Source organism: Eptesicus fuscus, chromosome 17, assembly GCF_027574615.1.
Source record: "Eptesicus fuscus isolate TK198812 chromosome 17, DD_ASM_mEF_20220401, whole genome shotgun sequence".
Taxonomy (NCBI): domain Eukaryota; kingdom Metazoa; phylum Chordata; class Mammalia; order Chiroptera; family Vespertilionidae; genus Eptesicus; species Eptesicus fuscus.
The window spans coordinates 57,604,654-57,631,556 of record NC_072489.1 but is presented as its reverse complement, the minus strand read 5'-3'; the positions used below and the strand labels follow the sequence as shown (position 1 = coordinate 57,631,556).

General features: G+C 54.8%; 1 protein-coding gene across 2 annotated transcripts in view; it reads left to right on the top strand.

Annotated features, from left to right (window-relative positions):
• The window catches only part of MGMT (O-6-methylguanine-DNA methyltransferase), a 163,079-nt gene that overhangs the window by 22,909 nt on the left and 113,267 nt on the right, over positions 1-26,903 (top strand). For both annotated transcript variants that reach the window (XM_008156148.3, XM_054728938.1), the window contains exon 2: positions 13,054-13,189. In XM_008156148.3, the coding sequence (XP_008154370.2) occupies positions 13,065-13,189 (125 nt within the window). In that variant the 5' untranslated portion in view covers positions 13,054-13,064. The remainder of the gene's footprint in view (positions 1-13,053; positions 13,190-26,903) is intronic.

Sequence of the window (26,903 nt, the reverse complement as noted above, 5' to 3'; positions counted from 1 at the left end):
TCTAAGTCTTAAGAATTACAAAGTATCTCTGTTCTATCAGCTTCCGATGAAGGTGTGACGCCAAATTGCTCCAGAGCCGGCATTTAAGAAGAAGAGCAGAGGGTCTGGGTGCGCCCCGGACGGATGTCATTTCCCAGGTGATGGGCAGAACCACTGGGCTTCGTGTTGGCAGGGAGGATAGAGGCCCTGCAGGCCCGCTCAGTGCACACATCGGAGGCAGGAGCGCCGAGGCCCGCCTCCAGCAGGGCCGGGGCCAGCCCAGGGAGCCCTCGCACCTGTGCTTCTGCACAACGAGCGTCCTCTGCTGTGACCGAAAGGCCACCAGGAGCGGCCGGGGGGGGGGGGGTCAGCTCAGGAAAGGAAATCCCGATATCACATGCTACAGAAAAGACTCCTCGGAGGATGGTTACTGGGTGTGTCAGAGGCTAGAATGCAGTGCTCTTGTCCAAAATGTGTGGTTTGGTAGGAAACCACGTGTCTCGGGGAAGACAGTGGAATTGCCGTGTGAGAGTGGTGAGACACGGACGATGTCACACATTGCCTTCTCCTGGTGCCCTCTCAGCAGTGCTGGCTGCGGGGGTGCGGGCACCTCCCCAGTGCCCTCTGCTGGGGGTGGGGTGGCCGTGGACCTGGGGTGCAGCGGGGCGGGGTGCTGGACTTCACTGCGTGCCGGGGTGCAGCCGTGGTGACACTGAGACAATGCAAAATGCCGCTGTGGTGGCAGCTCCATGAGGGCCTGGAGACCCCCTTTGCAGCCGTGTTTTGGCTGATGAAAAACATGGCGGGGCCACGTGTCTTGGGGAGACACTGGGATTGACGTGTGAGGGTGGGTGCAACGCTGAGCACAGACAGGAGGCCCGGCAGCTGCAGCTCCGCCAGGAGCCATGACTTGCTGGCTCTTCAGTTACCTCACTGATTGTACCCATCGGCCACGTGCTAAGGAAGAGTCTTAGGGTTACAGACATGTACCCGCTTAGGAAAATGCAGAATACGTAAGAAATAGGTGAGGGCTTGGCCCAGGGAGAGGGGCCGGGAAATAAGCAGAGCGGTAACCAAGAGGCCCGCGTTCTCTGTGGACAGGCTCCAGACTGGCCAGGCTGAGCAGTGAGCGTCGTCCTGCCGCAGCCACGGTGGATTCCCCAGCAGCTGACTTAGGTTTCGGCTTGAGTGTTTGTTTAACAAAAGCACACTCCGCGGCTGTCAGTGTGCGAGAGTGAGATTGAGGTCTTCTCGAGATCAATGGGGATCAGGGGCCTTAGCGTGTATGCAGGCTAGCAGCTCCGATGGTTATTGGGAGGCTCGGGCCCGGGATGGGACTGGATGTGGCTCTATCTGTGCAGTAGCGCCAGCAGCGCCTGCACCTCGGCCTGCCCACTGCTGCCTCTTCTGATGCATGGATGCGCTGCCCCTGTGAGTGAGCTCCCCGGGGTGCCTTCCTGCCAAGGCCTCCTCCCCTGCTCTCCCCTGCCCTCACCTCCCCTCTCCTCCCCTTCCTTCCCCTCCCCTCTCCTCCAGTCCCCTCCCTTTCCCTTTCTTCCCATCTCCTCTGGGCTGGGGCTGGCTGTTGTCTACCCAGGTTAAGGATTTCAAGCAGGCTCAGTCCTAGCTGGCGAGAAAGGGCAGCAAATTCAATTTACTGAGTGTCGGCTCTGCAGTTACCGTGCCAGGGACTCTGGGGAGGCAGAAAACAACGAGGCCCCAATTCCGCCCTCCCAGACCTTCCGAAGAGGGCAGCGTGGGCAGCGGGGCCGCGTCCCTCACCTGGGCTGTCCTTGCTCAGCACCCGGTGCCACGGGCTGTGGGTGGCCTGCAGCACTGCTGACTGTTTTCTTACAGCCACTTAGTTCTCATGTCTACACCTGCTCTAGCCTCCGCCCAAGGAATTCCAGTGATAGCAAGTTTATGTTCATTTTACCCTTTTCTTTTTTAAATATATTTTTATTGATTTCAGAGAGAAAGGGAGAGAAATAGAAACATCAATGAAGAGAGAGAACCATTGACCGGCTGCCTCCTGCGCGCCCCGCACTGGGGATTGACTGGAATCAAACCCGGGACCCTTCAGTCCACAGACCAACGCTCTATCTACTGAGTCAAACCGGCTAGGGCCGTGGTCGGCAAACGAGCCACATGCGGCTCTTTGGCCCCTTGAGTGTGGCTCTTCCACAAAATACCACGGCCTGGGCGAGTCTATTTTGAAGAAGTGACGTTAGAAGAAGCTTAAGTTTAAAAAATTTGGCTCTCAAAAGAAATTTCAATCGTTGTCCTGTTGATATTTGGCTCTGTTGGCTAATGAGTTTGCCGACCACTGGGCTAGGGCATTTTTTTTTTTAAATGGTTACACACTGTTTTTTACAACTTATTTATTTTTTATTTATTTTTTTAATGTATTTTATTGATTTTTTACAGAGAGGAAGGGAGAGGGAGAGAGAGTTAGAAACATCGATGAGAGAGAAACATCAATCAGCTACCTCCTGCTCACCCCCCACTGGCGATGTGCCCGCAACCAAGGTACATGCCCTTGACCAGAATCGAACCTGGGACCCTTGAGTCTGCAGGCCGACTCTATCCACTGAGCCAAACCGGTTAGGGCTCAGTTTACCTTTTTCTGTTATGTGTTCACTTAATGCATGATTGATAGACTCGCATCTAAACGCATCTTACCTCCGTGCGTGGTCAACACGATGGAGTCAACCAGACAATCCCTGTTACCTGCCACCCAGCCCGGAAAAGTCCTGCCTTTGAGCTTGAGGATTTCATCTTCGGAGAAAAGGATGTGCCTCGCTCCCGGCTCTTGCAGGGGTTAGAGGAGAGGGTGCAAAGAGCCTGGCACACAGGACATGCCGTTGTCGGGAAAGAAGGCCTGTTATTAGACTGAGGTTTGGATTAGTAATGCCAAAAAAAAAAAAAATGTTGACTTATAGTCCGTCCCACTGAGAGTCCTGAATGAGAAGTATATCCGATAATTCCTATGACAAGCGGTGGTGAGGATGTGGCGGAACTGAAGCCCGGGACGCTGTTGGTGGGATGTCAAATGGTGCAGCTGCTGCAGAAAACTGTGTGGAGGACCCTCAGAGTTCAACGTGGAGTGGTCACATGATCCAGCCAGGCCACTCCCAGGTGTGCCCCGGAGAATCCAACCGATATGTGTACGCCAACAGCCATAGCAGCATTATTCACAACAGTCCAGCGTTGGTGCTGACCCAGCTGTCCATCAAGGGACGATTGGATAAACCCCAAGTGTGGTCCATCGTGCCATGGAATGGAATTCGCTCGTGAAAGGAAGGAGGTTCTGACACACACTCCACCGGGGTGGGCCTTTCAGACATGGCGCTGAGTGAAATAAGCCAGCCACAGAGGACACGTTCTAGATGCAGCTCCTAGAGCGTCAGCTTCCGAGAGACAGGACGGGGAGCGGTGCGTGCCGGGGCTGGTCTGGGTGGGAGGGGTCCAGTGTTTAGTGGGGCAGTTTCTGTTGGGGATGGTGAGACTGGTGATGGTCCCACAGCGTTGGATGCATTTGATGTCACCGATTCGTACACTTAGAAATGGATGTGTATTACGCGTATTTTACCACAATTAAAAAGAAGTATATCGGTAACTTTTAAACAAAGGACTGGCTGGGATATTGTATCTGAGGCACCTGGTCACTGGCTTGGCGTGACCCTGCCCGAGTCTCCTGGGTAGGCCCCTTAGGGTCACCCTGGGCAGAGGGCCCGGGGAGCATCTTGTTATCCCTTCAGACCCGCGGGACCACCCAGGTAATTCCAGAAGCCGTCCTGGCCTCGGTGTTCGGTGTAGGGAAGAAAAGAAAAAGAGAAAGTCTCGACTTCCGAAAGGACGTTGTCGGACACGGGAGGTGACGTTCCGTGTTTCAGGAGGGCGCTCGTCAGGACTCCAGGAATAAGTTGGCGTGTTTTCTGCCTCCCGGGCCGGTGCTCCCGACGTCCGCGGCTGGCTTTGCGCCCTCATTACCGTCCGTGTTCTGAGTCCCCAGAAGTGGAGAGAGCGGCAGCATCCTTCAAAACCCACTTTAGGAAGAGAGTTAATGTTCGTTTGCTCGCTAATTGGTTAGGTTCTTAGCGTGTAAAGGAGTCGTTAATTATCAAAGCGCTTGCCTTCTGTGACAGTGTGGGTGTTTCTTCTAACACGCTACCTTTGAAATGAACATCACAGATCCGCGCGATTCTCATCTGTGACTGTTGTTTGAAGAGTTCGTGCTGCTGTAATTTAGATAAAATGTGCCGGCTCAGTTTTGTAGTAACATTCTCCAAGTTTTACATTTCTGTTAGTCGTTGGAATATGCTGCTGTACAGGTTTCCCTGGTGGAAGTGGGAACGTATGCGAGAGATATGACGCCACCGGTCAATTATTTGAACAGAGATTGGGTGCAGCGTACGTATGATTTTGCAATAATCCCTATTTCCGAGGAAAAATATTTGCACGATACTCAGTCATTGTGTCATTGGTAGATAGGTTGCTAATGAGTTGGTCTTAGTCTTTATTGAAGCATAGATTCTGTGTAGAATGTGGATTTTATGTATGTGTTCTCAATGTACATAACAAGTGTCTCAAATCAAATAACGTGAGCCAAAATGATTTTTCTATATTAAACATTACATTTTCATTTAAACCACTCCAGTTCCTCCTGGCCTCATCTGATGCCATCATCCTCTCCAACACTGTCGCCGGTCCCCTGTCCCCAGAGCTGGCCTCGCCTGCGCCCTGCCCTCGACCCTCGGTTGGATTCTGCCGGGCGCAGCACAGAGTTTCCGAGCCCTCTGAGTTCCCGGGGTGGCGCTGGCTCTGACTGTCCCCAGAAGCTGACAGCCCTGGGGAGAGATGGGTTGGACCTGCCCCTCTCAGTCCTGCAGCGGCTGGGGACAGGCCGCTGGACACCTCAGCCCCAGAGGAGTAGAGGGGATTCAGCGACGGGTGCTGACCCATCTTCCGGCGTGTGCCACCGATCGTCCAGCGTGTGCCCACCTGCAGGTGTGGCCTGGCCTGCCATCCTCTGTGAGAGGACACCTGGGGCCCAGGCTGCTTCCTCAGCCACACTAGATGCCGGGCAGAGGGCAGAGGTGGTCCCAACAGGGTGAGACATGGCAGGGTGGGTGGGATGAAGGGCCCGAGTCTGTCCGTGATGGGTTGTGTCTTTGGCACCTGCGGTGGACCATGCGGTTCTGGCTCACCACTGCGCGGCTGATTCTGCGATGCCAGCACCTCCGGCCTTCAGCCCTGAGCCGCCCACCTGAGGCGGTGGCCCTCCACCCTCACGGCCCGGGCAGGTGTCCTGTGCCGAGTCCCGCAGTCACAGGATGTGATGTCCCCCTGGACGCCGCCCCTCGGCCTGTCCGCCACTGCAGGTGTGCTGTCATCGCCGCGGCTCCGTGTGCTGGTTACAACCACAGACAGCAAGTCTCCGACTCTGGATCCTTCACCGTCTTCCTCTGTCAGCATTTCACCGTTTACTTGTTAATGGATGAAACATGTGGAAATAGTTCATCCATTTTCAAGTACCAAACACGTAGCTAGCAGGCCCAAGGACATCCGTGTTGCCTGGTTTACATTACACTAACGCGCCTGCCACGTTTAGGACCATAGATCTGTGTGTGGAGGGTCACGGATCTGTGTGGGGGGATCACGGCTCTGTGTGTGGAGGGTTCACGGATCTGTGTGTGGAGGGTCACGGATCTGTGTGTGGAGGGTCATAGATCTGTGTGTAGAGGGTCATGATCTGTGTGTGGAGGGTCACGGATCTGTGTGTGGAGTGTCATAGATCTGTGTGTGGAGGGTCACGGATCTGTGTGTGGAGGGTCACGGATCTGTGTGTGGAGGACCATAGATTCGTGTGTGGAGGATCACGGATCCGTGTGTGGAGGATCATGGATCCGTGTGTGGAGGATCACGGATCTATGTGTGGAGGATCACGGATCTATGTGTGGAGGGTCATGGATCTGTGTGTGGAGGTCAGTCTTCTGTTTAGGGGGACCACAGATCCGTCTGTGATGTTGTCCATTGCTGGCTGCCCAGATACCCCACCGGAGGCCCTTCTGACTGGCAGATCACCTAAAGTCACAGACCCTGGACGGTGACGCCATTTTTCTGTAAGCCCGGACTGTAAATCATGTGTTAACGGTTCTAATTAAGACTCTGAGACTGCTAAGCTGTCTTTGAGGGGAAGAACCTGTCCCCTTCTCCAGAGAAATAATGAATTTTGAGAGTATATGGTGTGTTTTTTTTGAAGAATTCACTAAGATAAAAGACTGGTATTTTATTCTTGCCTTTATTAGTATTTAATCAAATGGGAAGTGCACTTTCGGTCTGGAAATCTTGGCTTCAGCCACAGGATTAGGTTGAATTATCGTTTAAAGAGTAAAAGGCACAGAATTATATGTTCAAGTTATCAAGCCACTGATGGGTTCTGGGCAGAAGGCAGCTAATTTGGAGCGTGAAGCTTCCTGCCCGGCATCCATCGTTCAGAGCATGCACATCGGTTGGCAGCTCGGCCTTGCTGTGGGAACGGCGCCTGCTCCCCCTCCACCCCCCCCTCCACCCCCCTTCCCGAGCCTCACACCATCAAGGCCCTGCTCGCTGCGGCCCCCGGAGCGTGTCTGGAACATAGGGACACCCGTCATAAATCACCGGGAGGCCTTCACGGCGAAACGTGGTGAAACTTATCCCTTATGGGGGATAAAGGGGACTCCATTCCGCCACCCTCAGCGGGGCCCGGCCACAGGGACAGGGCGCCTGGGGTCGGCCTTTGGCTCACCTGGGGCCCCGTGCCGCTGACCTCGGGCAGGTACCCAGGCCAGCGTCTGGCTGCCTTGTTCGTAAACTAACTGCCTGGGAGAAGGCAGGCCGGGTCTTCCTTCTAGAAGCCTCTGTCCAGCGTTCTCGTGCCTCGGGCACCCATGCTGGGAGGGTCAGAGGGAGAAGCACAGGCTGGCGAAGAGGTTCCGGGTGGGCAGGTTGGCCTGGCGTGCCTCCCAAGACGGCCCGGGCAGCTGGGAGGACACAGTCCTGGCTCTGGGGGTCTCGCTTTTCATCTGGTGGGAACCCGGCCTCTGGCGCCAGCTGCTTAATTCGAACATTAAACGCCATTCATGTTAAAAGGGGATGAAACGAAATGCACTTCGTTTTTTCAGAGGTCTCCTAATAGGCATGCAAAATCCATTTTTTTCTGCCACCAATTAACGTCAGCCGCTCTTGTGGCTTTAGGTGACTGTCGTACGATGATGTGGGGAGTGGGCCGGGCTGTGGATGGCGGGGTGTGCGCTCCGTGAGAGTGGGGGGTGGGCGGCCGGGGGAGTCCCCGTGAAAGCCAGGTGAGTGGAGACAGTGGTTTCAAAGGCGGGAGCGGGTCTGGGACAGCTGTTGGCAGATGCTCAGGGGCTGGCTTGGTGGGATCCTCCCTGGCACCCTCTAGCCTTGTGTCTTCCAAATTCACACGGGTTGGCCCCGTTTGGGCACTTTTCCCTCTGCCCCGAGGTCCTAGCCGGCTGCCTCCTCCCACACAGCTGTGTCAGCAGCAGTCGATGGTCGACGGTCGGGTTTTAAACCGTTTCTCTCCTTGTTCTTGCCTGGAAGGCAGCCGCTGTGCCATCAGCCCAAGAATCTGTGCCCACTCGGGGCCTGTCCGTCACGGAGGAGGTTCTAGAAACAGTGTGCCCTCCCTCTGCCCCGGACGGGATGTTCTCGGGGTCACCCGTGTCACCGTCTGCCCTCCCTCTCCCGTCCCCCACACTGGGTCCTTACCGCCGTAGCAGCTACCACAGTGGCCTCCTCCAACACGGGTCGCTCCCTCCTGAGCGCTCTCTAGCACCAGAGTCTTAGCATGTGACCGCCTGCTCCTGTCTCTCCTCCCAACCCCTCCCCCAGAAAGTGCCTCCTTGCTTTCCTATGTCGGCCTCCCCTCCAGGAGGCCCTCCTGGACTCCCCAGGCATCAGACTCCCCCCTCCCCACCCCCGCCAGCTATGGGCTCATGAGTGCTGGAGTCTCCTGGAATGGAATGATGCCTATAATTAGATCATCTATTCAGCAAGTATTTACTGAGCATGTGCCGTGTTCTGGCTCTATTCTGGCACCCGGCAGGACCAGTTAGGACTGCTCCAGACTGAAGAAGAGAGGGTTCCCCGGTCTGTGCCGGTGGCTCACGGCCCCAGGGCCAGGGTGCTCCGGTCTCCCGGCCTAACACCCCGCCGTCGGGTGGACCGGCCCTAGTTTAAAGTTTAGGGCCTCTCCAGGACAAAGCCAGACTCGGCCGGACAGGCTGTGTTGCACCCTTGGCCATGTGTCTCCCCGCACTTCTCTCGAGGGTACCCCAGGCCTCATGGCCAGCTTCCCAGCCCTGCTTCACGCCATGTTCCCCTCCGCCGGCTCCGCACCTGCTTCTTCTCACCTGCCAGCTCCTTCTCGTCATTCAGGTCTCCGTAGACGTCCTTTTCTCCCAAATGTCTTAGCTGCTCATGTCTCCCCCAAAGTGTGGCCCTGCTCCCCCATAGCGGCTGCCCTCCCGCCCCAGCCGTGGCCTCCCCAAAGCGCCCGGGCAGGGCTGTGAATATTGTGGTCCCCGCCAAGTGAGTGTCTTCAGCGCCTTTTCCCTTCAGGGCTGACGGGGGCTCAGGCTCATGGCTCTCGGTCGGTGCGGGTGGGATCTTGTCATTGGAGCCCAGTGGCGGGCCGGTCCCTGGAGCGTGGTGGCATCGCAGGGCCGAGTGTCGGGGCCAGGGCTGTTGTACCCGCACAGCTTAACATTCTGCCGCGTCTTTGTGCCGCGGCGTCTGTGCGGCCCCGGGTGTGTCTGCCTTTGTTGCCTGCCAGGCGGTGCCTCCCACCAGCCCGTGTTGAGACGCGCTCCCTCCCCGACGCATCCTCTGCTATTGAGCCTCACTCTGCCCGCTGCCTGGTTCCCAGCCTCTGCGGCTCCCTGCTGAGGTCTGCAACACCCATCTCATCCGCAGGCGCCTCTCAGCCCTCTGCCGGCCTGCCAGCTCCGTGGCACGAGGAACAAACCCACCTGCCATTTCAGGCTGGGCTTCCCGTCAACACACCGCCTGCCGTGCCAGCGGCCCCGCGCTCCCGTCCCAGGGACATTCTCTGTTACGTCGCCGGAGTCAGCGTCCAGCGCATTGTCACTCTCGCTGTGGAAGGGCGTCCAAGCGTCCTGTTGTCGGTGGGGAGGAACTTTTGTGTAGGTTTCCGTGGCCTTTCAGAGCCTGTTCCCAGCAGGGTCGATAGAGCCCCACGTCGCTGATAAGCAGTTGCTGCTTTTCCTTGTTTGCCAGAGGGGCCGTCGGTGGGTCGGGGTGCGGGGTGCGTTATCTTCAGCCATGCTGCTGCTAATGGGCTCAGAAACCCAGAGGCGCTGGTCCCGGGCCCCACGCAGTCCTGGGGGAGGGGCCCCAGTGAACCCTCACGTGGGGGAAACTCTACTAACCACTCAGAAATCTAAGGGGCCACTCCCTCCGATGTCACAGAACTCAAGGACCCGCTGGCAGGACGTGGTCAGAGGTGACACAGGCCTCGTTCGGACTTAGGTGTGGGACTTGCCGGTGGTCCCGGTTCTGGACTGATGGTGCGTTTTTGGTCCTTGGCATGAGGTGGATGGGGTCGCCCTCGCTCTGTGACTGACTTGGTGGCCTGTGGCTTTGGTGGCCGTGCAGGTCCACGGAGCCCGTTCTTAATGCCACAGGGGCAGCCTGATCCTGGCGGGAGCTCAGACCCGGCAGCCCAGGGACAGCGCCGTGGTGCTGGGCTTGTGGTGCTGGTCCTGGGGACGGCGGGGCGGGGGCAGCGGCGGGCAGGCCACGCCTCAGATCGCTGTGGTCCAGGTGCCGTGTGCTGGGCGCTGTCGGGGGTAGACGCAGACACTGCAGCTCGGGCCTCACCAGGCTTGGCCCGCGGCCCTTCCCCGCTGCATCCAGGCTCACAGCCTCCGAGGTTCAGCCAGTCAGCCTGGCCAGAGCCTGGCGCTGGGACATGTGGGCGAAGTCCGACAGGCGACCCCTGGGCCCTGCGTCCTCAGTCACCTGCATCGGCCCCCTGACCTCCCGGCCCCTCCTCTGCACTCTCGGGCCTGTCTCCCTGGGCGCTCTCGGAGCAGCTGGGGGCTGGATGTGTTCCGTGGAGGACGCAGGTCCTTGGCCTCAGGGCTGCCTGCCCACCAGCCCATCCAGGGCTTCCTTCCCCTGAGTCCTCCAGTTGGTCCCACAGAACAGCCCGGTGAGGGTGCAGGCAGTGTTACTGGTGAGGAAATTGAGGTCTGGGAGGGGTGTGGACATGGCACCTTTGCTCCTGCTCCTGCTGAATTTCTGCAGCAGAGCTAGGTCCCCATCCTCCTCGGGGCTGATCTCCTGGCAGCCGCCCCTTCCCCCTGCCACTCGGCGCAGGCGTGCGCTGGCTTGGCCCCCGAGCCAGCTCTGGGCTCCTGCCTGGGCCTTGAATCAGAGGCAAGTGACAGGGAGGCGGGCAGCAGGGAATTGACGGTGGCTGCAGCATCCTGTTTCCAGGGGCAACGGTGGCAACAGCGGCAGCTGCATGCCTGCAGTCCCTGGCTGTCCCCGCAGATGTTTCCGGAGGCCCGGTTTTGGCTGCGCTGGACTGTGGCCAGCCTTGGTTCCTGCAGTTTGCTGAGCTGCTTCTCCAGCCTTCCCAGAAGTTCCGAGTTAGGGAACAGCCTTTCAGGAATTGCTTTTGTGCTTAAATTAGCCAGTCTCAGCTTCTGGAGCCTGCCACGGGGAGCCCTGCCCGAGAGGGGGCTTGTGGCTTGTCAGGCTCCAGGGCTGGGGCCTGAGCCAGGTCTCCTGGGCCCGGAGCTGCTGGGAAACAGCCGTGGGCCTGTCGGGGCCAGTGCTTCTGAGCGGGACCCTGGTGGGAGGCCGGGTTGTGGGGAGCCCATTCACAAGGCCATGTAAACACACAGGAGCTGGTTTTGCTGCGAGAATGCTCCGAGCTTTAACATGCTAATGTGCGGGCTGAGTGTTCCCGGGACGGGTGGCGTGTCCAGCTGCTCACTGGGCCCCGGAATCCTCCCTCGGAGCACTCCTCTGGGAGCATGCTCTGGAAAATGGGGCCTGGACCCTGGGCCGGGGTGGTGGACACACCGACTGTCCAGTCCAGCACGTGTGTGTGACGCTTCTGCCATCAAGGGGACCCTGACTTGTGGTAGCAAATGCCCTGCCCCAGCACCTGCCACTGGCTCAGGGGGTCGGGAATGTCCCCAGGTGTGTGGGGTGGGGGACAGCTGTTGGTTCTGGCCCCAAGAAATGGGGGGAGGCCCCCATGGGGCTGGGAGAAGGGGTGGCCATCTGCTTTTGAAGAGTGATCAGATTTTGAGGCTGTTGGATAAGATTTTGCAGAGGGTAGAGCACCCTCGGTGACAAGGTCAAAGGCCAAGGCCATTGGGTTAAATGTCGATTATGGCTGGCATAACTAACCCCAAGTCCTTCCCGGCTACCAGGTCTCTACACAGGTTCGGGCCAGTCCTGTGCCGACCCTGAGTCAGGTGCCCTTGGCTCCGAGTCAAAGTGACGGGTGGTGGGTGGGACCCCTGACCCTGCCTGGTGAAGGGGAGGGGTGGGAGGACCCTCTCGGAAGCTTGGTTTCTATCCCACAGACTGTGGTCCCTAGAAGTGGGACATTCAGGGGCCATTGAGAAGGTTCCCCATCAAACCCCCTGCGCTCCCATGGGACCTGGAGAGGAACCCGGTTCAAACCCCCGTCGGTTTGCACAGAAAGTGGGGATTGGACAAGGCGGCTCTGGAGCCTGGGGCTTGGGATGGAATCTCAGGGTACTGCTTATACGCGGTGTGGTTGGGGGAACGCTTTTGACCTCTTCACGGGTCTAGATGTAGCTGGGAGCAGGTGGGAGGCAGGGAGGAGGGGCACCCGGAGGAGGACATCATGTGTGTGAGAGCCGGGCTTCCTGAGGAGCAGGTGCGGGGCAGGTGAGGCTGATGACAGGGAAGGAGGATCCTGGGGTAACCCGGCTTCGGGCGGGGCAGGGATGGACGGGTGCCTTCTCCGAAATGCCCCATAAGGGAGGCATGCATGCAGGTGACCGTTTGGGACAAGGCCACTTGCGGTGCCTACAGGACAGCAAAGGGGAGATGGAGATGGGGAGGGAGCAGTCAGCGCCGGTCGGGAGCCCACGGGGTCTTGACGGGCGGGCGGCCCAGCTGTGCCAGTTTATCTCGCGAGATTGGGTGGGAGGTGGGACTGTGGGAAGCGTGGGCTTCTGAGGAGGGACGTGGGCGCTGGGCCGGTTGCGGAGTCGGCGAGGAGGACGGCAGGCTGGTGCAGGTGCGCACCCCACCACCCTCCCTTGCGCTGCTGACCTCTCGGCTCCCCGGGGTGAGTGTGACTTTTAGAAACTAGCAACCAGCCTCCCCCCCTTACTGGCTTCTCACTGCTCTTGGTGAATCTGCTCCCGTTAACGCGTTGCTATGCTGACCAAAGTTGACATCCGCCACCACTGACCTGGAGGACACGTGATGGGATGTGTTCGTGCGTTTGTACATTCGTTCGGATGTAGGTCCGTTTGGAAGCTTTGCAAAGCCTGCGGGTTTTATTCCCACGGCTCTGCCTCCCGCCCGCCCCCCGACACAGGGGTGGCGGTGCAGGTGGGGGCTGACGCACCCCGCCCCTGTAACACGTCGTGTTTACACACGCTGTAGTCCGAAGGCCGTGGGCTGTCTGCAGTCTTCACTGGTGAGAACTGGGGTCGTTGTTTAATTGCTTTTTGAAGGAGGAGCTTAGTTTAAGGAGCTCTTCCAAAGGAGGCCTCGTCCCAGCCTCCGGTGATGATCGGCGGCGGGAGGAGGAGGGAAGTCACGGGAATAAAGGCGAGGGTGCTGCCGATGGCGGTGACGGGGCTGTTCTGTCCTCCAAGGAACGAGGTGGTAGGAATGACACCGTGTGTGACCGAACTCCAAAAACGGGGGAAAGCTTTGGAAGGTGTTCCCCGTCTTAAACACAGGGGTTTCTGTTGTGCTTTAAGGGTGACCCCGCTCTTTCCCGTGCACGTTCTCACCCTCCTCACACTCTTTCCTTAGGTCGAGGGAGGATGGACGCGGCCTGCGAGGTGAAGCACAGAGTGGTGGCCAGCCCCATGGGGCAGATCCGGATCTCCGGGTGCGAGCAGGGTCTGCACGGGATCAAGCTGCTGGGCAGGGCGACGCCGGCCGCTGGGTGAGTGACTCCCGCGGGACACCCCCTGGGTGGTGGCTCGGAGCCACAGAAGGAACTGGCGTGGTTCCTGCTGGCTTTCCTTGGCCACGGGCAGTAGGAGCCACGGGCACAGCCACAGAAATTAGCCCAAGTGCGCATCCGCGTCCTTCGCCTTCGGCCCCTGCGCTGGATGCCCTAGAAGCCCCTCTGATTAAGCCCAGGGACGTGCCCTTGACGCAGCAGCTCCCAGGTGTTTGGTGAGAGGAGCTGCTTGATTGTGACCACTGGGTGCTGATTCTTCACACGTGATGTGGGATTTCTCTGGAAACTGGCTGGCTCAGGTGCCTTCCCAATCTTGGCTTGTAAGTGGGGGCCCGTCTGCCCAGTTTAGGGGGGCCAGTGGGGAACACCTGGCCTCTCTGCAGCTGGGGAGGAAGCAGGAAACCCCCTTCGCGGCGTGACATCCGGGCGTCGCCTTCCCCACAGGACACGCTGCCCTCCTTGGCGAACCATCTGCCCTCTGTTTCCCTGATCGCAGGGGCGCCGACATGGAGAGCCTGCTCCGTGTTCTGCTCTGAGATGTAACACTGGCTTTCCTCCGTCATTGATCGCGGAGTCGGGTTAAAGTGGCGGTTCTCGTTATTTCTGCCACTTCCCAGCTCGGTGTTTGTCAACTGGCTAATAAACACAATGCCAGGGACATTAGATAAAGAAAATACATAAGCAACATAAAAATCGACTCTAATGGGCCCTGTCAGAGGCTGCCATAATGAGCCCCCGGCCGTCATAAATACCGCTGCTCGCCTGCGCGGTGAGCTTTTCCCGTCGAGCCGAGTGTTGCAATCGATAGGCTTTCTGAAGACAAAACTAGGCACCCCTTTGAGCCGTGCTCCTCTGCTCCCCACACCCAGCTGGCGGCGTGTTGGGAAATCACAGGCAGCAAGTAATTTCTAGGGGGAAATGCCATTGCGTCTCTCAGCCTCTTCGGTTGTGTTGAATTTTTGTTTATTTGTTTAAAAACCTGCTCTTCAAAGTGAATTTGGGGATGAAGGGGGGGAAAAACAAGCGCTGTAAGAGATGTTGAGTTGAATGCTCGCTATGGACCACAGAATAGGATGAACCTTGAGTTTCTCTGCTCTGTGAATCCAGCTCAGATGAGATTCATCCGTGGGACTCGGGCCTCCAGTCCTGGCCTCAGGAGGTGCAGGCGTGGCTCAGGCAGCTCCCAGGAGGGAGCATGGGGGCGGCTCTGCGCCTCTGCGGCAGCCCCTGTCCTGGTGCTGCAGGCCAGCCTCCACCAACCTGCCACTCACCGCAGGCAGCAGCAGGGAAGAGGGACACCGCCTCCCGCTCCGGAAGGGTCAGCGGTTGTTTTCTCTCTTCTCATTGGCTAGAACGGTCACGTGATCACACCTAGCTGGAAGGCATGCTGGGTTGTCCTGTATTGGCTAAAATTAGGGTTTCTGTGTGTAAGGAAGCACTGTAAAGGTAATATGGCTTTAGGTGCCTTGATTTTCCATATTACCTTTACAGTCAGGGCTTCAGTTTCTTAAAAAAGGAAAGCATATTGGTATTTTGCTTGGGACCTCATTGAATCTATATCATTTTGGGGCGGGTTGACGTCTTTTTAATTTTGAAGCTAATGACTGTAGTTTATCTCGGCGTTTGTTTAGTTTCTCTTTCATTTTTCTCAGCAGTTGTGTGGTGTCCAGCTTAGAGATCCTGCCTAGTCTTTGTAAATCTGATTTCTGAATGATCGGATGGTATTCAAAATCCTTTTCAAACTGCTTTACTTGTCTGGCTGCTGGGATGTAACAATTGACTTTTGTATGTTGATCTTATATTCCGCCGCCTCACTAAATTCACTTATTAGTTCTAGGAATTGTTTCCCAGGTTCCCTAAGATTTTCTTTATAGAGAATCACGATGCCTTTTATTTCTGCTTTTTTATTGCTCTGGCTAGAGCCTCCCGGATGATGCTGAATGCAGGTGGTGACAATGGCCCTCCCTCCCTGTTCCCGTGGGGGTGGGGGGCGCCCAGGACCTCCCCAGCCTGAGGGACAGGGCCTCTGTTGGTGCCAGGGGTTCTTGCTCAGGCTGAGGATGTTTCTCCAGTCTGTTGAATTTCATCAAAAGGTTTCAGTACACATGTCGACATAGTATTTTCCCTTTATTCTTTAAGTGTGGTGAACTAAGTCAATTTTAGGATTTTAAAACAATCTTGAAATGCTGGGCTGTACCAAGTAAGTCACGGTTTTTATTTTGTTTTTACGTATTACGGGTTTAAATTTGCTATTTTGTTTGGTGATTATGTGTGTAAGTTCATGAGGGAAGTTTCTTCCTTTGTCGTGTCCTTGTCAGGTTTCGGTTGCAGGTTTCGGGAGGGTGGGAGAGAGAGAGGAGAGAGAGAGAGAGAAGCATCGACATGAGAGAGACACATCGATTGGTTGCTTCCCACATGCATGGGGGCTGGGGAACCTGCAACCATGACTTGACTGGGAATTGAACCCTCAACCCTTCTGTCTGCAAGCTGATGCTCTAACCACTGAGCAAACCAGCTAGGCTCCTCTTCTGTTTTTTGAAGTCATGTGTGGGATTGGTATGACTTTTTCCTCAAGCTGTGGCTAAATTCACCTTGGATGCCATCTGGGTCTTGTGTGTGTGTGTGTGTGTGTGTGTGTGTGTGTGTGAAGGCCTCTGACCGCCTGATAGAACTGGGTGCTGCCCTAGCCCCCTGGAGAGACCTTCCCACCTTGCTTGGCTTCGGGCAGGTAGAGCCCATGCACCCTCCAAGGCCACGCCCTCCAGCCCTGCTGTGAGCAGAGCATCCTTGTTCCCCCCTCATACCTGTGACTCCTTTCCCACGTTAGCCATCTGACTGCACAGGTGGGCAAAAGTAGGTTTACAGTTGTGAGTCTGGAAAACAGCTTATTTTTGATTATTACTGACCAATTACTGTATTTCCCATACGAACAACTGTAAACCTCCCTTTGCCCCACCCTGTATATACAGCTTCATACAGTGGTTTCTTTTTCTTTTTCTTTTTCTTTTTTTGTATAAATTACTCACCTTTCCTTCCCTAGAAATATTTGAGTGAAGAATATGGGTTTGGAAAGTGGTGTAATAGTCTCAATTTCATAACTTCCTGTCAACATCAAGTTCCCATTAGCAACGTCAGGTCCAGGAGGGGCTGGCGGCTTGCCAGAGCCGGGCTGCCTTCTCCGCCCTCGTCGCCAGGAGGCCGCACGGCTTTGACCTTGTCATGGTCCTGCAGTGTCTGACATCGAAGGAGGAGGGCCGCAGAATGTTTATTTCTCCAGTGCTCTTTGGGGACTTCGGTTTCCCATTAAGTTGAGTCCAGTATTTGATGGCTTGAAAAGTGGCCTGTCCCGCCCCGGGCGCACCGACGGTGCGAACAGAGCGGGAGGAGTTTTGGAGCCAGGAAGCCGGAAAGAAGGGCACATGCTTCGTCTCTCGGGGCCGGAGGCTTGCCTTTGTTGTTTATTTTTTGCATGTAAACCACCTTCGACAGATACAGGCGTGCGATGCTGGAAGGCCGGAACCTCACCGTTGCGCAACTTCTCTGTAGTTTGAAAACCTTAAATCGCGGCAGCCTGTTTTCCACTTTCTAGTAACAGGTGGCGGCGGCTCATTCGCGCCTCCGGCTCTGCTGCTGAGACACAAGGCGGTTGGGCCTGACCCTCCTCCAGGACGTGGGTGGCTGGCCTGGTCACCAGGTGGACTGGGGTGCACCTGGGCCCTCTGGCACGCGAATGTCACTGCAGGGGGGAAGGGGGCATCCGCCTCATTGGGTGCCCTGGCGGTTTTTCCCCTTCAGATGTTCCACAGGAATCACCCAGCGAGAGAGGGAGGGCCGTGAGTCTCCGGGGGGAGCTCAGATCCTGCAGCCGCGTTGGGTCTGTCGGTTAAACGGGCAGGGACGGCGGTTTCCTCGTGCTTTTGTTCTCTCCTGTCATCTTCCCGTCCGCCACGTGGACCATCGGGACCGTGAGCACGTCCAGAGCCTGTGTGACCCCGACGGCCTGGCTCTGCCCCCTGCTAGTGTCCCGCGGCACGTCATTCCCGTTCCAGGTCGTTCCTGAGGGCCCACGTGTCCTCAGAACCTTCCCGGGACACTCACAGATGAGTTCTCTCTGGCAGATGGCGACGTTCTGATACAGGTACTTGCCGCACTTTATTATAATCGATCTTTCCAGGAAGAGAGGGACCCCTGAAGCACAGACCCTCGAGGCGCTCCTGTAACAATAACCCCAAACCCGCCCCTGTCCCCCACAGCCGCCGGGCTGGCCTCACCGCTGCTCGTCAGCGGCTCGAAGTAACGATTGGTGGTGTATGTGCTTAAAAAATGTAATTATTTTACTTTACAGAGTGCTCCTTAAGGAGGTCTCTTGAGTCAAATAAGCATGTTTTTGTAGGAAAAACTTGCCAAGCTCTCTGGCTTTATGGAAACCGTCTGTTTTTTAAAACAAGGGCTTGGATGCCGTGAGCCCGGGACCCGTGTTTTTGCCACCCTGGGCTCCTGGCCTTGCCCACCCTGCGCTCCTGGCCTTGCCCACCCTGCGCTCCTGGCCTTGCCCACCCTGCGCTCCTAGCTCCCAGTCCCTGAGGTGTTGCAGTCCCGGCCCCGCTGCATCCTGAGCGGAGGGTGAGGCCTCCGTGCCCGGTCCCCCCTGACTTACGGTGTCCGTGACTCAGTTGTGCAAATGCTTCGCTCGGCTCGGAACATGGACTGCGGTCCCCGTGGAAGCCGGACGATGGCCTTGTTTCTCAGGCTGACGGCCGAAGCGACGACACGGGAGCCGGGATGCTTCCTGGGAGAGCCCCTTGTTCCCGGGATGGGGGGGCCTGGGGCTCACGGCGCCGCGAGGGGCCTGCAGGGTGGTGGGTGCAGCCTCGCGGTCTCTGCCGTCGGCTGGTAGTAAAGTAAAGGAAGCAGCGTCTGTGCCCGAGGTGTCCCGACGGGCCCTGCAGGTGGATGCGCCACACGGGAGCCCAGGGAAGCTTCTGCCCTTTCTTCATGACGCCAGCCCAGACTTGAACTCGGACCCAACGGCCAGCACGGCCGCCCAACGTGGGTCTAGTCCAGGGCTTTCCAAACTGTTTGGTTTCACCCTTAAACGCTGAGGACACCCAGGAGCTATTTTTTTTTCACATGGGGGATATCTACTGATTTGTACTGTATTAGAAATGAAAGCTGAGAAGTTTGTAAAGAAAAACAAAACACATGTTGAAAAAGAGAGGTACTCAGGCCCGACCGTTGTGGCTCTGTGGTTGAGTGTTGACGTGAACCAGAAGGTCGTGGTTTGATTCCTGGGTCAGGGCATATGCCCCTGTTGTGGGCTCAATCCCCAGTAAGGGGCGTGCAGGAGGCAGCCAATCAATGAGTCTCTCTCATCATTGATGTTTCTCTCTCTCTCTCCCTCTTCCTTCCTCTCTGAAATCAATATATATGTATATGTGTATATGTATATATATATGTATATGTATATGTATATGTATATGTATGTGTGTGTGTATGTATATATACATACATACATACATACATATATATATATATATATATATATATAGAGAGAGAGAGAGAGAGAGGGAGAGGGAGGGAGGGGGAGGGGTACTCAGGGTCCAGACATTATACAGTTGGCAATGATTACTGCTTCAACAGAGCCATTCTTAAAGGAAACTTTCCCCTCTGTAAATGTGTCCGGGTGTAGAACGCAATGACCACTGGTATGGTTTGTTGCCACAGCCCTGATCCATGGTCAAGGGCAGCAGTTTCCCCATGACCTCGGCACCATCTGCAGAAATGTCCACAGTTGACAGAGGCCAACAAAGCCCCAGTATTATTCGGGTGCTCATCTGACCTCACAGATCCCCTGGATGGTGTCACAGAATGCTGTGCTTTGAGAAGGTCCCACCCAGGGCGTGGGATTTGTTCTTGTGGGGACATGATGGAGCCGCCGTGAGCCCACACGGGCCTAGTAATGTGGACCCCTCCCACCTAAAGGTTTACATTGGCCTGTTGTCTTGTTCTTACTTGGAAACACATCTTTTACATACAAAATAAATTTAATATGAAATACGGTTCACTTCATAGTTTAATTGCTTTTACCACATTTGGTAAACTGACATGTATCTGTATAAATTTTCCCCTGAAAATGACCTGGAACCCATATATTTCTACATGGATTGAAAACTTGTGTTTGAGATTTTGATTCATTAGATGGCTAACTCAGCATTTATTTAAATTTTAACAAAGCGGACTGGATACAGTGTGAGCAACTTTTTCTCTCTATTTTGTGAATCTGTATCAGAGACAAATTAGACTATTTCTATGTTGCAATGAATAGTTTCTCCCATGGAATTGCTGGCAGAGGCGAGAAAGTAGGAATCTTATTTTTGTGGGTCTAGCCAAGAAAAAGAACGTAAACTTAGAAAAGTGTGTCATTTACCATTCACAGTCCAATGAAAAACTCAGAGGCTGGAAATTTTCCATAAAAAATGTAGTATCAGCAGTTAAGATCCAGCACGAAGGGTATACCAGCATTTAAGGGTTCCTAGCCCCAGCCGCTGGCAGTCGGAATGCTATGACTCTTGTCCCAGCAAGCACAGTCTTGACTTGATTACAAAAGAGGTCCCCTTTGTGAGGATTGTGTTGGTGCAGGGTGTGCACTTTAACAGGTTCGGAGAGGGGGTCCCGCCTCACTTCTGCTGGCTGGGGGAAGCCGGGTGCACATCTGAAGGGTGCTTGGCTCAGACAAGAGGGGCGTGTAGTCAGAAAGTGTCTGAAAACTATGGTGGTTGGAAGGGTTGTTTGGGAATGAGGTAAAAGTTGGCCAAGCTGTGACTTCTATGAATGGGGATTCAGAGACGCCGATGGGGGCGGCCCGGTGGCTTCTGTCGAGTGGATGTGCCAGTGTTTGGGGTAGGGACAGTCTTCCTAGCAGAACTCTTGCTGTGCAAGGTTGTGGCAAAGGAGAAGGAATCCAGGCAGAGCCCAGAGGCCTCCTGGTGGAGGCGATGGAGCCCACAGTCCATGGAGACAGAGTGGGCGAACTTGTAGAAGAGACGGTGCAGGAAGAGAGGTGCACAGAGCGGGTGCCGGAGGTGGGTAGAGGCTCCTCCCAGACCCTCAGAGTGCTAACAAGCAGAACCACACAAAGTGTAGCAGGCACACGACCAGGTCACCAGATGGGAGAGGAAACGCGCCGGCGGGAGGGACACTGCAGCGCTCAGGACACGGGGTCGAGTCCGAGCGCGACTGGCCTCGGTGTGGAAAATAATTAGCCCCAGACTAACGGAGACTCTAGTTCTGACTTTAGGAGCAGAACCCCAAAAGATCAAACTTTTCTTGTGGCCTACCTGCATTTCATAACAAAAAGCTAAACAATGTTTATTAAAAAACAAACACACACAAGTATCCAACACTCAACCAGGCAAAATTCACACATACAGCATCCAACTGAAATTTATCAGAGAGGCATAAAAGGAGGAAAAGACGAGCCACAGTGAGGGGGAAAATCAATCAAAACCAGCCTCAAACTGACACAGATGTTAAAATCAGCACACGAGGATATTAAAAGACATTACAACTGTATCCCACATGTCAAAAAGGTAAGTGGAGAAGTGTGAGCTATAAAAATGACAAATGGCGCTGGTGGAGATCAAAATTGTAATGTCTGAGAAGACAAATGCACTGGTTAGAACTAACAGCAGATTTGAGTACAGATGAGAAGGGCAGTGAACTTGAGAACACAACAGAAACTATCTGAATGCAAATTCAGGAAAATAAAATTTTTAAAATCCCAAAATATTTGAGAACTTTGGGGTAACGTAAAGCAGCCAAGTATGTGTGTAATTGGAGGTTCTGAAGGACAGGACTGAGGAGGAAGAAAAACATTTTTAAAACTATGGTCAAACATTTTTGAAATTTGATAACTATAAACCCACTAAACCAAACTCAATGAAACCTAAGCCCAAGAAACACAAACAGACGTACACAAAAGCATGAAATAGTCAAGTTGTTCAAAACCAATGATAAAGAAAATCTTCAAAACAGCCAAGGGCAGGGGGTTGCAATATACTAATAAAATTAAGGACGACAGCTGATTTTTTATAAAGAACAATGCAAGTCAGGGGACAGTGGAACAAGACCTTTTAAATAAAAAATGCTGTCAACTTAAAATCCTAAGCACAGCAAAAAAAATAGTCTTTCTAATACTAAGCTTACCTTCAAGATAGCAAGATCTAGAAGACCTTATCACCGCAGACCCCCATAACAGTAAACCTTAAAGCCCTCCAGGTAGCTGGAAAGTGACACAAAGGGAAGGGAGGATGTTCAGAAACAAACCCCCACACCACTGGTGGGAAAGCCAAATGGAGCAGCCACTGTGGAAAGCGTTTGGCGATTTGTGATGACGTGAAGCATCCGCTGAAGATGCGACCCACTTGGTGAAATAAAAGCCTTTACAAATAGTGGCCTTATTTGTCACAGCCCCAACAGGGAAACGCAGTGTCCGACAGATGGATGACAGACTGTGTGCACTCTCAATGCACAACTGACCTGTGCAACCACACATGTAGGCCTGAGCTCAGACACACCACACCTCCATTTGAAAAGTTATAAAACTGTATGGAAAGGATGTAATCACAGACAGTCCTTTATAATATTTCAGAAAATTCAAACTGGTGCATAACAACATCACAGGAACAAGAATCGAGAGCAGGGAGCGGGAGGAGGGGTGACGAAGGTTGTAAGAGGGGGCGATGGAAATGTTTTGATTGTGGTCTTATACGTGTCAAATTTTATGAAGTGCACACTTTCCATGCATGCACTTATGTCATTTATCATTCTAAAATTCTGTTTTCTGAAAAAAGAAATAGCTTTTGTAATGTCCTTGAAACCTGTCCAACCAATGACTTCGTGTGCCCCCTGTGGCCCAACAAATGGCCACGTTTGGGGGAAAAAACCCTGGCTTGCCATTCCCAGTTTCATTCTTTGCCTCTATTTTACACAATGAAATATCATTTCCCACAAACGGTGATGGCTGAAATAAAAAAGACACTACCGAGAGGCAGTGAGTACGTGCGGAAATGGGACCCTCATACACTGCTGGCAGGAACGTAAACCGGTGCAGCTGCTTTGGGAAACTGTTAGGAGGGTCCTCAAAATGATACACACGGAACTCCTATGGGACCCTGCAATTCCACTCCCAGGTATGCAACCAAAAGACGTGAAATGCGTGTCCACTCAAAACACTGCACAAAACTGCATTCACAGCGGCATGGTTCGCAGGAGCCAAAGACAGACCACCAAAGGCGCAGTGGCCCATGAGGAGACAGAGCAGTGTGGTCTGTGCTCACGAAGGAAGTTGTTCATAGGAATGAGTCATACTCCACGCTGCTCCACCCTGTTCCACCCTGCTTCACGCTGCTCCACCCTGCTCCACGCTGCTCCACGCTGCTCCACCCTGCTCCACGCTGCTCCACCCTGCTCCACGCTGCTCCACCCTGCTCCACGCTGCTCCACGCTGCTCCACCCTGCTCCATGCTGCTCCACCCTGCTCCACGCTGCTCCACGCTGTTCCACCCTGCTCCACGCTGTTCCACCCTGCTCCACGCTGCTCCATGCTGCTCCACCCTGCTCCACGCTGCTCCACCCTGCTCCACGCTGCTCCACCCTGCTCCACGCTGCTCCATGCTGTTCCACCCTGCTCCACCCTGCTCCATGCTGCTCCACCCTGCTCCACCCGGAACCCGCCAGACATTATGCTAAATGAATGAAGCCGACATAGCAGGCCTAGTACTGTGACTCCGTTTATGTGATGTGTCCCGAACAGCCAAACTTATAGAGACAGAAATAGACCAGAGCTTGGCTGGCGGGAGGAACAGGAGTGGGAGCAGACCACTAATAGAAATAGGGGTCCTTTTAGGGGGTGTTGACATGTTCTAAAATTAGATTGTGGCCATGGATGTACAACTCTGTGAATGTATTAAAACCACTGAGCTGCATACTTTACATGGGAATATGAAAAATAGATCTAAGAAAAGTATGACATTACAAAAATAATACACCCTGTGTCCTCATGCAAAAGGAGATGCAGATGAAGAAGCCAGACATGCTTTTTAAGTGTGAAATCTGCTTTTTATGTGCTGGCAACTGAAGTCTCAGATGGGCCGGCCAGCTATCCCTGCTCCACCCGGCCAGCTTCCGGGCCACACCATCCTCTTAGAAACCAAAGAAAGGTCTCTGGTGGTCTGTCTGCAAGAACCGCTGGCCCCGCGCTGTCCACCCCACTGAGAGAGTCGCCCTCCCTGCCTCTCTGAAGGTGCTGTGTGCCCTGCCCTCACCAGCTCCTGCACACGGTCACTCTGCTCTGCACCAGAGTCCCCGGCTCCATCGCACGCCAGGCCTCGAGCTTGCCTTGCCAGCTCTGACTGCGTGGTGCTGTTCAGCATCCCATGTCCCTCTCCTGTGCACCTGACACGCTCAAACATGCCACGGAGCCCATCTTTCCCTCCCAGCTCGGCCGCACGAGCCAAAGTCATTGGTTGGACAGGTTTCGAGGACATGCCCTTGGCCTTCAGTGATGGGTAGAGTGCCCTTCCTTCGGCCTGGGGAGGAGGAGGAGCCGGGAGTAGAAGGAAAGTGCAGGCAGCTCCGACAGGGGAGCAGTGGACAGAGACATCATCACCCAAAGGCCATCCAAACAGCTGCTGCATGCGCCCCACACGGGCCCCGCTGAGGAAAGTGGGGTGCTGCCAGATGTAAGGAAATCTAAGAGAGGGAGGGACAGGACCTGAACTGGGACGCAGGCTGCCACCCCTCCGAAGGCCAGCCTCGCTCAGTGAGTAGAGTCCACGTCTGTCCCTTCGACCCTTTGGGCTTGCTCTCTCCTGGCAGCTCGCCTTCCCCAGAGAAAGCTCTCGGACAGTAAGGCACCGGCGTGTTCTCGGCCTGAGTGACCCGGGGCCCACACACGTGCTCCAGCCCGACCAGCCCATTATGGCCACTCCGCCGACTGCAGATCGACTGCAGGGACTGCTGGCCCAGAAGAGAATTATTTCTTTTTACGAGGAATGATGTTTATGACTGAAAACAGAGCTAAAAACATGAGGATATTGACCACGGTTTTGAGAGGTGCTTGCACCGAGTCACTTGATGCTCCTAAATATCGGCGTTCTTCCATCTTCCCTGAAGACAGAGGCCGGCACCGAAGATGAAGGAGCTGCGGGGAGAAAACCCTGCATCTCTCTGCGGGGCTGCCTCCCGCCGCAGCCACGTGACCATCAGGGGGCGGGGCTCCTGCAGAACTGCCTGGGGTGCACTTGATTTAACTCCCAGTAATAAGTTAAATTAACATCAGATGGAAATGCAAACAGCTAAACACTTAACCAATCTGACAGCAAACAATTATTCTGAAATCAATATAAAAATAAAGACAGTAAAAGGCCCATTATCATCTGAGGACTTAATTCATTGCTTTTAGAGGCAATCTTTTGGGGTTCCATGGAAATTTACTGCGGGACAAGCGAAGCTAATTATTTGCCCCTCGGATGTTGTTGTAAGGCAGGTACTTGGTTTCCGTTTTCCTTGACTTGCACACTAACTGTGGGTGGAGTCTGGTCTGCTGCCCTGGCGGACTCTGCCTCGAGCCAGGATCCCTGCCCCCCTCTCAAAAGGCCACAGCTGCCTCTGGACAGAAGAAACTGCCTGGACCCAAATGCACAGGAGGTTTGTGTGCTTTCCAGGAAAAGGGGCGTCAGTCCCGGCAATGCCACCTGTTGGCCTTCCCAAGACAGTCTCCTCCCAGAACTGCCCCCTCCTCCTCCCTCCTCCCCCGCCCCGTGCGAAGGCAGGTGTGCAGAGCGCCCCCTCCGGGCCCGGGCACAGGGCTGAGAGGTGCCAGCTGCCTCCACTTTGCTTCTGACAGACCCCTGTGGCCCTGTGGAGGAGGGATTATTCGTCCTGTTTGATATATTTTTTACAAACCCACACACATAGGTGAACATTCCCCAAATCACAGAGCGAGCATGTGGGCTGGTGTCTGTGAGGTCCAGAGCTTGTACCCTCCGCTCCAACCGACAAGATTGCCCGAGGAGAGGTGCCACCAGAGAAAGAGGGTTTCTAACGTGAACGAAGAAACGCAGCACCAGCCGGAGCCCCTGTGCCACCCGCTTTAAAACGCGGCTGCTCCTGAGCGAACGCCGCCTCATCTGAGCCGCCTGACCAAAGTGTGCGTCAGTGAGGGGCCTTCCACACACACACACACACACACACACACACACACACACACACACACACACACACACACACACACACACACACCACACGCACACACACCACACACACATACACACACACACCACACACACACACACACACACACACACACACACACACCACACACACACCACACACACACACACCACACACACACACACCACACGCACATACACCACACACACACCACACACACACACCACACACACACACCACACACCACACACACACACACCACACACACACACCACACACCACACACACACACACACACACACACACACACACATGCCTCGGGAGCTCAGGCGATCCAGGCTCACGTGGGTGTGAAGCCAAGAAAAACACGCGTGAGGCTCTCCAACAGGAGGGGACACACCCAGAGTTCTACCTGACGGCCCAGGATCCAGAGAAAAGCCTGGACACGAGCAGAAATCCGCAGCTGGGCCCGCCCTCCGGCCACGCTCCCGGCCCACCGGCCTGCGGGCCTGCCAGACGCCGGCGAGCACAGCGCCTTGTGCCGCGTGGAGGGGGCAGCAGGTGAGGCTCAGCTCTGTGTGACACGCTCAGGGCGAGCCCATTTGAATGTGCAGATCGGGGCCACGTGCACGGGAGTCCAAGGCGATGGCTATGGCTTTCTCCATTTTGGAAAACGCTTGACAAATCTTAATGTCTTGTTTGAATTTAACGCAGATATCACTAAGATATGTAAACCATCCTAATCATGCTAACGGATTAGCATTTCAATCATCCCGAACTCACTTATGCTTTCTAATAGGTGTACAGTTTGTTAAGGTTACATGTTAAAGTGTTGTAATGTTCACAGAGTCACAAGTGACCCATGTGAACAGCACTGTAGAGTTGATAGCATGCCGTAAGCATGACCTCACCAAAGGCACACATTCCGGAGTGCACACCGAAGAGACATTCGTTATTTGTAGTAAAACCGACACAACTGGGAAGAGGCGGCTTCCCTTCTCTAAGCTCCTGTTATGAGAAAGGCAATCTACACACTCATTTCCACGCATGACAACCCCGCGTGTCTGCCCGTTAATGCCCGGCCACAGGTGGGAACAGCGGAGCAGAGGCCGTGACGTGCTGAGGCCGCAGGCTGCGGGGCAGCTGCAGGGCTCAGGGATCAGCCGGGGCTTCCCACTCTCCCCGCATCCGGCCTCCACAGCCTGCCTCCTCACACGCCAGCTGCCTTCTGGGAGTGAGAGTCATGGATGTAAGAGGCTGAGCCAAATAGGAAAAACTGGCTTTCAAATAGCTATAAAAGCAACAAAACCTTAAGTTCGAAAATTGTTAAGGAAAAGAAATAGTATGAAAATATTGATCTATTGCGGTTTATGATAACGGACCGACAGGAACTGTGTTTACAAACAAGTGTTAGGATAGCGCCCGTAGCACCCCCAGGGGTCCTCACCTCACTACGGGG